The sequence below is a fragment of the Rhinolophus sinicus genome, linkage group LG15, assembly GCF_036562045.2.
Source record: "Rhinolophus sinicus isolate RSC01 linkage group LG15, ASM3656204v1, whole genome shotgun sequence".
NCBI classification, from domain to species: Eukaryota; Metazoa; Chordata; class Mammalia; order Chiroptera; family Rhinolophidae; genus Rhinolophus; species Rhinolophus sinicus.
In genome coordinates this window covers 13,992,561-14,004,469 of record NC_133764.1, presented here as the reverse complement: position 1 = coordinate 14,004,469, position 11,909 = coordinate 13,992,561, and the positions used below count along the sequence as shown (strand labels likewise).

The 11,909-nt window shown below is 34.4% G+C and overlaps 1 protein-coding gene across 1 annotated transcript in view; it reads right to left on the bottom strand.

Annotated features, from left to right (window-relative positions):
- Positions 1-2,740: 2,740 nt before the first annotated feature.
- SPATA22 (spermatogenesis associated 22) overlaps positions 2,741-11,909 on the bottom strand; it is a 42,003-nt gene continuing 32,834 nt past the window's right edge. Inside the window, exons 7-10 of the mRNA XM_074319559.1 lie at positions 9,586-9,931; positions 7,105-7,234; positions 5,011-5,108; positions 2,741-2,932 (exon numbers count right to left, since the gene is read on the bottom strand). Of these exons, the coding sequence (XP_074175660.1) occupies positions 2,741-2,932; positions 5,011-5,108; positions 7,105-7,234; positions 9,586-9,931 (766 nt within the window). The remainder of the gene's footprint in view (positions 2,933-5,010; positions 5,109-7,104; positions 7,235-9,585; positions 9,932-11,909) is intronic.

The following is an 11,909-nucleotide window of genomic DNA, read 5'->3' as shown; positions in this document are numbered from 1 at the left end:
CCAGCCCTTGATTTCCAGACTCATGAGTCATGGTTATGGGGGAAATAGCACCAAATATGGGTTCCTGGTTCAAAGCATACTGTATTCTATGAGTTTACACCAATCTTTCTGGATGTGATCTCCCAACTGGCACAACTGAATCTTTGCTACAGACAGTAACTGCAAAGCTAGGAAAGAACTTATCATCATCCTCTGCATGCTCCTTTCATGTACGTTCCACAACATTTCTCCACCTTGTTTTTGAAGCTGGGGCCTGTAATCCCCCTCACCCCTCTTCTTGCTTGATTCATAGAATGGTGAGCAAAAGAAATCTAAAGAATGGGGACAGGAAGAGGATGTAGGGAGGAAAGGCCAGAGTGCAATGTGTTTCAGAAAGACAGGTCTGAGGAAATAGAGAATTAAATGGGCATTTTGTGTGTGTGTGTGTGTGTGTGTGTGTGTGTGTGTGTGTACACATACATCGAGAAATAATAGAACATGATCTGTGCAAGATTTTTATGAACAAATTTATAAAACTTTACTAAAAGACATAAAAGAAGATCTAAATAAATAGACATGACATATTTCTTAACAGGAAGATTTACTGTTAGAAATATGTCCACTCTCCCCAGAGTAATTTATAAATTTGATGCAATCCTAATCAAAACTCCAACAGGATTTAAAATGTAAAAAAAACAGACTTTGAGGCGATATCTGTAAGAATACTTAACAAATTAATCAAAAAAAAAGTTTTAAAAAGAACTCATGCTTGCTTTATTTTATAATAAACATGGTATTTCAAATCAATAGGAAAAGGATGTTATTATTCAAGAGATGGTGCTGGAATAATCAGCCACCTATTTGGGAAACAAAGTTAAATCCCTTTGCCTTGCAACTTATACAAAATAGTAACTCCCAAATTGATGAAAAAGCTAAATATATAAAATAGGACTACAAATTTTAAAAAAGGAAACATTAAAATATTTAGCATAAACCTCTAAGTTTATTTTTTTTAGATGCTTCCCAGTGGTCCCAATACCACTTATTGAATGGTCTCTCTTCCCCACTGATTTTAGATGCTACCTTTATCATTAAGTTCTCTATATACTTGAGACGATTTCTGTACTTTAAATTGTTGTACTGACCTGTCTATTCATGAACCAGTACCGTATTTTGCATGGATAAATATGTCTTTATAATATATGCTAGTTTTAAAATATGTCGGCCATTCCTTTCCTTCAAATGGTGGAGCCTAATTCCCCTCTTCCTAAATGTGGTCCACCTTAGTGATTCACTTCTAACAAACAAAATGCAGAAGTGATGTTATGTGACTTCCAAGGTGAGGTCAAAAAAAGGATAGCTTCCACCTGGGTAACTATTAGATTACTCACTCCAGGGGAAGACAGCTACTATGTCGTGAGAACACTCAAGCAGCTCTTTGAAAAGACCCACATAGCAAGAAACCAAGGCCTCCTGCCAACAGGAAGCACCCACTAGGCAGTATGTACATGAGCCACCTGGAAGTGGGTCTTCCTAAGGGACTGCATGCCAGAACTGTCCAGCCGAGCCACTCCTGAAAAGCTGGCCCACTGAAACTGTGAGATAATAAATGATTATTGTGTTAAGCCACTAATTTGGAGAGGGGGCTAATTGGGTATGCAACAATAGATAATACATTTAAGGCTTTATAATATCCAATAAACTATCCTCTATTGTTCTTTTGGTCTTGTTTTTCAGTTTTCCTGACTATTCTCATTTATTTGTTTACGTATAACGTTTGGTATCAGCTTGGTGTGTGTGAGTGTACACACAGGGAGAAATTACATGTTACAAATTAATTTGAGCAAAATCAACATCTTTGTTTTCCTATCCAACTAATTTATTTTCCATTTGTCCAAGTCTTCTTCTCTATTTCATTAGTATTTTGAAGTTTTGTTCATATACTTTCCATATTTATCATTTAGTCTTGATTAGTCTTGGATATTTTTTCTATCTTAAATGGTATCTTTATCCATTTTGCACTCTAATGGTTGTTGAGTCATATAAATACCATCTACTGATGAGTTCTGCATATTATTCTATTCTAGTACCTTATAAATTATCTTATTTTTGCAAGTTTCTCAGTTGATTTTCTTAGGTTTTTCACATATATGATTATATTAAATCCCAATAGCAATAATTCTTACACCTCAAATTTTTCTTTTTTTATCTAATGTATTTTCTGGGTCCAGAAATATAAACTCCTTAAGTGCAGAGATTTTTGTTACTTCATTAAGTGCTTTAATGAAGCATGTGAAACACTGCTTGGCACAGAGTATGTGCTCACTACGTATTTGAAGGAATTAAATAAACTCCATTTAGAGACTGCAGCGCCAGTATAATACTTAGTAACAGTGCTAATCGTGGGCACCCTTGTCTTCTTGTTCATGACGTTAGTGGGAATGTCTCTATATTTCCCCATTAAGCTTGATGTTGGCTTTTGGGCTGACTCAAACGTATTATTATCTCATGTTAAATAAGTATCTACTCCTATTGAGCTTTTTTATCTGAAATGGCTGTTGAATTTTAGAGAATATACCATTTTTATAAAAACAGTAAAATTATTTTTCAAAAACTCTTTACACATTGAAAAGGATTTAAATATTTTAATTCAACAAATAAAGTACAGAGAAGCTGTGGCTATAAAACCATGCATATTGTAATTTAAACAGTAACAGAAAAATGCTTTAAGTTATACTATTTAAACTTCTTTTATCACTATTTAAATTTCATTCTTTACATTAGTATAATACCGCATCTCAGCATCTGCAATTTTAACAAATGCTTGAAAACTTTTTTGTTCAGAAACAGATGCCGGTCTGACAGAAACACACTTGAAAATATTATTTTTCTGGTCATAGTTTCCAACACACCTATGAACTCGGCCTCTAATCAGTCTTGGAAGTTCACGATCCTGTTATTTAAAAGATAAATATCAATAAAGTCATTTATTACGTCACCTAAATTTCAACTTTTTGCAACTAATAATATGATCAACTAAGTATGAATCACCCCAAAATGCTCTAACTCCCTCACCTGATTTAGGGCCCCACAGCTAACAAGACCATGATAGCTAGGTATATATGGGTGCCCTGTCAGAGGAAAGACCTTCACTTGGGTCAGGCTTCTTACAAGCTAGCAAGCTGCTGCTCCTTGAAAGATTGACCAATTCTCAATGTAATGGCACATGAACTATTCTTCCCTTAGATTGTGAGAGTTCCATTTTCAGTAGAATTGCAGAGAAATGAGATAGCACTAAACATCTACTAGAATAGCTAAAATAAAAAAGACTGACAGTATTAAGTGTTGATAAGCATGCAAAGAAACTACAACTCACCTGCACTGATTGTGAGTGTGTAAACTGGTACAACCCTTTGGAAAATTCTTTAGCAATAACTACTGTATTAGAACATACACATGCACTCTGGTGCAGCAATTTTACTTTTAGGTATATACCCAACAGAAATGCACGCATGTGCACAAGAGACATATACAAGAATGTTCACAGAGCATTATTCGTAACAGCAAAAAATCTGGAAACAACCCACATGCCCAATAGTAAGACAGAAAATTAACTGTGGTATATTCAGACAACAGAATATTGTATGTAGAAGTATAAATAAATGAACCATAGTTACATGCAACAACATAGATAAATCTTACAAACACTGTGTTGAGTGAAAGAAATCAGACATCGAAGAAGTACCGTATCATATTATTTATATGAAGTTCAAAAAGAGGCAGAATCTGACATTAAAAATCAGGCTAGTGGTTACTTTTAGGTAGGAGACAGGAGGTAGTGAATGGGAGGAGGCACAAGGATGATGGGGTGACAGCACTCCCCTATTTCTTATCCTTGGTATTGTTCACTTTGTGATACTTCACAGAATTGTACAGTTATGATTTGTGCACTTTTCTGTATATGATATACTTCAATAAAAAAGTGTTTTTAAAAACTTATCAGAGAGAAAATAAACATTCAAGATATTTTAGAAATTACTAATATGACAACTACTATTTCTTGATCATTTACTATGTGTCAGATGCTATACATCCATGTTTTATCATCTAATCTCCAAAACAATCTCTCAAAGTAAGAATTAGTCTCCTCATTTTACAGATAAAAAAAAAGTGAAGTTCAGAAAGTTTAAGCAGCTTACTCAAGGTCATAAAGCTAATAAATGGTGGAGTAAAAACTAGAATTCACATCTGATTTCAGAATTGCAGCCAATTTCAGAATTAATGCCAAACTTTTATAAAATATGTAAGTCTTATAAGGTCTCCAGACTCCCTTGTGATCTCCAGCCTTCTTTGTCACCCCCAGCCTTTTCTCTCACCAAGCCTCTTCTTCCCTGTATCTCAGTCCACTCTTTGCCTTCACCCAACTTCAGAACCGCTACCCTTGCCCCCATCACTTACTAATTCTACACGCTGGTAATTATACACTACTTGCAGTTTCCTATACAATCCAGGCTCTCTCTTAGCTTCATGTCTTTGAATATGCTGCTCTCTCAATTTAAGAGTGCATTCCTCCTTACCTCTTTCCTTCCCCCTAACACACTTTGGCTTAATTTACTAGTCCTTAAATATCTAAAATAAAGTAAGTTACTACATTCTTCGAAAATGTTTCCCTGATCTTCCCATCTACTTCTATAGCACTGCACATACCTCTCTCATGCCATTTATCACACCACAGTGTAACATTTATGTAACTGTCTTTCTACCTGAGATTATGAACTCTTTAAGAGAAAGAGCCATTTACCACTTATATCCCAATTTGTATCCATTGCACCTAGCATAGCACTTGGCACATAGTAGGCTCTCCATATTAGTTGAACGAATAAACAACTTTAATATCAGAACTAAAACCAAACAAAATGGTGAAAGTACTACTAAAGTGTTAACAGAATTTCTACTGCAATGCAATTACAGCCTGCATTTGTATGTTTTGTTGGTATATGTTTTGCAAAGAATACTTAGACAAATACTCACTATTTCATAAAATACACAAGGCAGAGTGTTTTTCCCATCTCTCATAAGAAAAGTCTTGGAATAATGTGGTCCGTGTGTAACAGCTGAGTCGAGAACAGCTAAGCAACATTGAAACAAGGAGGAAAAAAATCAATGCTGGTAAAATGCAAATAAAATTTAACAAAGAGAAGTTGATATTTAAATAACTATGTCCACACCAACCTTTCTCAGTTTTATTTATACAATAATAAAGAAGATATTTAAAGAGGAAAAGATTTTTTCTGAAACTGTTTTATACTAAGAGAAACAAAATTTCTGGCCCTCTTCAATTTAGGAATAGGCTATATGCTAAAGTTCATACAACTGACAATAGTTGGCCATCTGAAGCTTTCTCCTTAGAATGTATTCTATAGAGTGGTTAAATCCCCAGACTAGTCTACTACATTATAATAATAAAATACACACATATGACAAATAAGCATCGTGGTTTAATGAAAAAAACAAAACATTGAATTAGAATCAGAAGGAATGCATTTGAGTCCCAATTCTTCAATATACTAAATTGAGCAAATTATTTAACCTCTTTCAAATCTGTCTCATCTATAAAATGCAAATAAATCACGTTTACCTCAAGAAATTATCAATTAAGGGCAGTATTTATTCCTTTAGTAACCATCTATTGAGTACTAATAGTAATAACATTTGTTATTTTGAAGTCAGCCTCTATTTCTCCTAATAATACCCAGATTTTCCTTTAGGAAACCTCGCCTATGCCATATGATTTGAATGGGATTTGTTCCCATGCCCAGATGCAGGAGTGATCTGAGACTGACTTAAATCAATCAGTGTATCCTATTCCCCAGCTACAGAGTTCAGTGTCTAGGTGATGGGCTTGTTACCCCGTCAGAAATGATGATATGCAAGGGGTCATTTGCTAGTTTCTGGGAAAGAGCAACCAGAAGAAACTACTGAAGAACATGACAGTGTGGTATAAGGATGGGTGGTACAGAGAACTTTGATAATCATCTTAATACCACAAGTGAAGAATCAGAAGCTGCTAGAGACTACACGTGAGCTTCAGGATGAAGACAATACTGTGACAGAATAGAAAATGGCTAAATCTAAAACACATTATGCTGGATGAAGATGGAAGGAGAACTGACTCTGGGTGAACACACAATGTGATATATAGATGATGTATTACAGAATGGTACACCTGAAATCTATTAACTTTACTAACAATTGTCACCACAAAAAACTTTAATTTTAAAAAATGTAAGCTGCATATTTTAAAACACATAAAGCAATAAAAAGTATATATATAAATTTATGAAATCAGATGGACACAGTAAAATTATAAAAGCATGGACAAGAAAGATACCACAGTGATTAGCTCTAAAGAAGAAAAGTGGATGGGGGTTTCAAATATATCTGTCACATGGATATGTGGATATTATATTCACTATATGTTTAGAATGTTTCATAATTTAAATTAAATATTTGTATTACTTAAACTATTGAAAGAAATATGTTTTGAATCTTTACGTGTTTATCTCTTCATTCTAGGTAAAATCAAATTCCACATTCTACAAAACTCTCCTCCACTTAAATATTAATTTCGAAAACAGATTAATTGTAGGGTGTCTATTCATATCAGTAAAGGATTCTTTACAAATGTTATTTCAGAGTATTTAAAATATGATTCAATTTATATACAAAATTACTACTGGATTTAGTGCAATATAGGAGAAAGAACTACACTGGTAACATGGAGACTTGGATTCTAGATCCATTTTTGGTATTACATAGTTTCGTGATTTTAGTCAAGTCTATCTTAATTATTTGCTCCATTTCCTCACCTACCTCAAGGGTTGAGTTGGATTACTTTAAGAATCCAGTTTTAACATTACGAATCAAAAGAATACCACCATAAATAACCAAGTACATCTTAAGTCACACAAATTAATGACAGACCCAGGTGCTGAACAAAATCCTAATGAACTATAATGTCCTTTTGCAAAATTTTTTCTTTAAGATCTCCTATGTATTCCTACTGACATTCAAAACTATTGTCCAAATAGTATTACTGAAGTATTTTTGAAGTATTATACTTACCCAATATTTCAAAAAGAAGTACAGTTTTTTGTGCATGTTCACGCCAGTACTTCATGCTTTCAATAACTGCAGATATAATTCTTAAAGAATTATCTTTTTCCTTAAACTTTAATGGATACAATGAGGCATCCTTTTGAAAAAAATAAAATCATAGCATTAGAAAAACCTTTCCTTTTTTTCATTATACTCTTTCACTTCCTTTGTAAAGATTCTATGTCCTTATAATAGGCAAATGTGTAAAATATTTTTTTTTTGAGGTACCCAATTCAACTTATAACAAAAGTGTTTGTCACTTTCTCCTTTCTTTTTTTAAATTAATTATTAAGTGAGTTGTATTTTCCTGGACCAACCATTTGCAAGGGTCTTCTGTGCAGGAAGGGCAAGAAGGACCAAACCAGTTTTCTAGGCTTCATGATGCTTTGACTGCCAGTCAGACTGTCTCATTCAATGTGGCTCTTTTTTGTGGTTTTTGTGTAGCCTTCCTTCCTTTTCTTCTTTGTTCTAAACTGGCCCCATAAGGCTTCTGCTCCCAGATCTGTTCTCTATGTCATCATCACTAGTCATTGCACAAAGGTAACATAGTCCCTACCTTTCAGGTGGGCATTTCATCTACTTTCTGAGATATACCATATCTGAGTTTCCCAGACACGCTTGTGAACACTCTGTACTTTCTCTTTCTACTGTGCTCCCTGTAACTTCAGCCCAACCTCAGTTCTTTTTATCTCCACCTCTGTTCTGGTTGTTTCACTTTGAGGAAACAACTAAGTTTTTCACTTTGTCATGAACTTCTCATTTTAGGGAGTCTATTTTTGCTGGTATTTTCTTGGATCTGCTGCTGTTGATTCCCTTAAACACTCCAGGTGCAACTAAAGACACTCATGAACGAGGACTTCCAGAACTGCTTCAGAAAGTGCCAAGGCGATGGGATAAGTGGGTTCGAAGCGAGGGGAAGTATTTTGAGTGTAAAATATTTTTAAAAGACTATCAAACATTTTAGTACAGTTACTCCCCTAAATTAATGGCATCATTAGCATTTTATGGGAGAAACTAGGATGTACTTGGAGACAATTAATCAAGAAGAGAACGATTTATATGGGCATTCATTCTTTACTCATTTGTTCATTTGTCAATATTTTTAATGTATCATGTGCCAATCCTCTGATAAACACAGGTGAGCAAAACACAATTCCTAATGTGCTCACTCTAGAATAGAAGTCAGACACATTCATTCATTCATTAATTCCAAAAGTACTTATTGGCATCTACTAAGTGCCAAACATAGCTAATGAAGAAATAATAGTGAACAAACAACATATCTACCCTCACAGATTTTGCTGTCCAATGGGAATTCAGAAAATAAACAATATATAATATCAGAAATTGATATATCCTATGCATGAAAAAAAAAAGCAGGGTAAAAGGTTAAAAAGAGGCAGGGATTATTAAATAAATATGACTATTTATTATTAAATAGTCATATTTCCAGCAAAACAAACAAATCAGAATTTACCCTAGATGGTTCACTGAAAAAACTTCTTACAGGCATACAGGCAGAACAAATACGAGGTACATAAGCACTCAAAGGACTAACAACAATAAGAAACTTCTACCATCCCTAAGCTAAAAGGACAAGCGGAAGAAGTAAAATTACCAAACCTGTGAAAACTGGACTCATGGAGTGGCTATATCATGCAGGGACATAGCTATGAGTATTGCCTCTGACACAACATTTAAGTAGGGAGGGAATAGGAAAACCCAACCTCTCTCCCCACCCTTTGATGTCTGGCCAGTGAATCACACTGGCTGAACCATAATAGAAGTCAGCTAATGGATCCCAGGTCATAGTTAGTCTGGTCTTATTTTACCTTTCTAGCCTCATATTCTATATTCCACTAATTCACCAATGCACTTGGCCATTTCAGACTCTTCCCAATTCTCTAAACATGATATACACTCTGCTGTCTGTTTTTGTTAACTTTTATTGGAACATGCCACACTCATCCATTTATGTATTGTCTATGGCTGCTTTTAAGCTACAATGGCAGAGTGGAGTAGTATAATTGAGGAGTTACAAGGAAGACAATATGGCCCATAAAGCCAAAAATATTTACTATCTTGCACTTTACAGAAAGTATGTTGACCCTTATTACAAAAACTTAGACTGACATATGAAGGGGTTGAAGAACGTCTGCAACCACTGGATAAACTTACATAATCTCAATAATTTAACAGTGAAACTAAGAACCCAGGAGGATACTCTAAAGCAACAATGAAAAGGAGCAGCCATTCATAATCTCTTAGAAAATATTTTGGAAACCAACATTCACTCACTCCAATGGAAATAGATATTTGTGCTAATCAAATAATGCATGCCATGGGATTGATTTCAAATACTCTTATCTCTATAATTTTCTAAATACTTATTTCATATTTTTAAAATGTAAATATAATAATGTAAATAATTCATATTTAAAAGTTTACCTTGAGAGTGTTTTCTTCTGGAATATCATTCGACACTTTTTTCTTAAATTGATTTTGTTGGAAATTGGGCTTAAATCCCTGTAATGCACTGTTTTTGTCTAGACTTCTCATTGTGGAGCCAGATATTTTTGATGAATGTGTTTGTCTGCGTACTTCATTTTCTCTTTGGTGAGATAAGTTAGGAGGTTCAGATATTCTTAATTGTTTCTGTTGTTGAGCTCCCAAACTCATACTTGGACAAGAATTTCTTCCATCATTTGCTACTAGGTTTGTTCTTTTGCATTGAGGCCTAAATTCATTTCTATCCCAAGTTTTCAAGCTGGTATTTTTGTTTCTATCTCCATAGCTGTAATAGTTTTTATAAAAATGAGTATTAGTTTTTGTTTCTATATACTTTGTCCTAATTAAAAGAAAATGAAAATTTGCATTTATATAGTGCTTTGTGGTTTATAAACTACTTTGTAACTACTAGCTAGTTAGAAATTCTAAATACATCATTACAACAACCCTACAATATATTCTATCTCTTTTCAGGTGAGGAAACTGAGACTTAGGAAGAAAGTAACTTGTCCAAAGTCATATAGCAACCCAGAACCTAGAGAACCTTAGTCTCCCAACTCAGAGTCCAATGCTATTAAAGTATATTTTTAAACTATACAAGCCTTCATACACGTATAACAGTGGTTGTCTCTGAGTGGTAAGATTTTGAGGACTTTTGCTTACTTCTTCACACATTTACATTTACATTTTCTATAAAGTAAAATTTTAAGAAGTTAAACTAATGGCTTGCCAGTGATTTTAAATCAAAATAATAGACAGCAATTTTATTTTCAATAGAAACAATTTTGTCTTTTCTCTCTCATGGCTGTAGAAATTACTTCTATTATTCATAGTTTAGAAAAGTTTCTTTCAGCCTCACAACTCCTTATTGGTAACAGCACATCTGCAACTTCCACCAACATTTTTGCTCAGGAGGTGCTCCTAGCCTGGACGAGCCCTGGGAGAACTATGGTCCTTTGACCTCACTGGGCATGCCCACACACAGTGCTGCTTCAGCAGCCAATTCAGCTCAGCCAGGTCCGCAACATCCCAAGCAGACCACGAGGCCTAAGTTGTAGTGGCTCCTCACAGGGCAGGGAGCAGTGTGTCCCTCAGATCCTTCTCCTTGGGGACAAAGATAGGGTCCAGATTTCAACTAGTTCCCCAGGAACAGGCTGTTGTTGGGGGCAGATGGATGTGAAGGTAAAGCCTGGATTCTGAACCTAAGCATAGAACCAGTCAAAAGATCTTCAGCAGATTACTAATTGCCTACTTGGGTTTTCAATGTTTTCTGTTCCTGGATTTCCTGTTGTTATAGTCCAACTGTCTGATGAATCATCTATTATTTCAAATTAGAATATCAAATACTGGGTGCCTCTCTAGATTACAATCTGTTTCCTAATTCTCTAATGCCTGTCAGAAGGGACTTTCTTCTTAGCACATGCAGCTGGAACTATGCCTCCAGGGACCATCTCAAATCAAGAACAGGCCTAGTTTCAAGCCCTGAAGAAAATAACTGACTGATCCTAAAGAAACTAGCATGAGTAATAAAACCAAAACTCAGTTTTTAAAAATAAAAATATTGTTTTGATGTGTATATTAACCACTTTATTAAAAGCTCCCCCCTTTAAAAAACAATACAGTATCTTAAATAAAAGTGAAGGTAATGTTAACTTCACAGGATTATTGTAAGGATTAGTAAAATAACATATGGAAGCACTAAACGGTGACTGACATATGTATCTGTTTGGCACTGTTTTTCCAATACATTGTTCTCCAAATTATTTCCTTTAGTAGTTGCCACTTACCCAAGAATACTAAAATCCAACCTAAAATATAATCCATGTCATTTTTCCATCCATTTTTTCATAATATTTAGGCATTAAATTTAGATTCTTATGGCAATGACTCAGAAGTACCCTCACCATCTTCCTTGATGGTTCTCTTCAGATGTATACGCATTTCAGTCTCCATCTTTCTTTCTTATTCTGTTTTATTTACCTTGAAGCAAACTGTCTTACTAGGGTAAAATTGAGCATTCTATTTGGTTTCCAATTTCTAAATATATCCAACATTCAGAAACAGCTATTCCTGACTCTGTAACATATTGTCAATTAGACCATTAATAATCCATAGCAAAATCTTAAATTCATGTGATAAATATTGGCAGAAATTTCATTATAACATGAAGAATTGTTTGGAAACATAATCACTGCCAAAATTTACCTATTTTTAAAGTTTTCTTCACCATTTTCATAAAATGTAGCTAATACTGCTATAGTCAT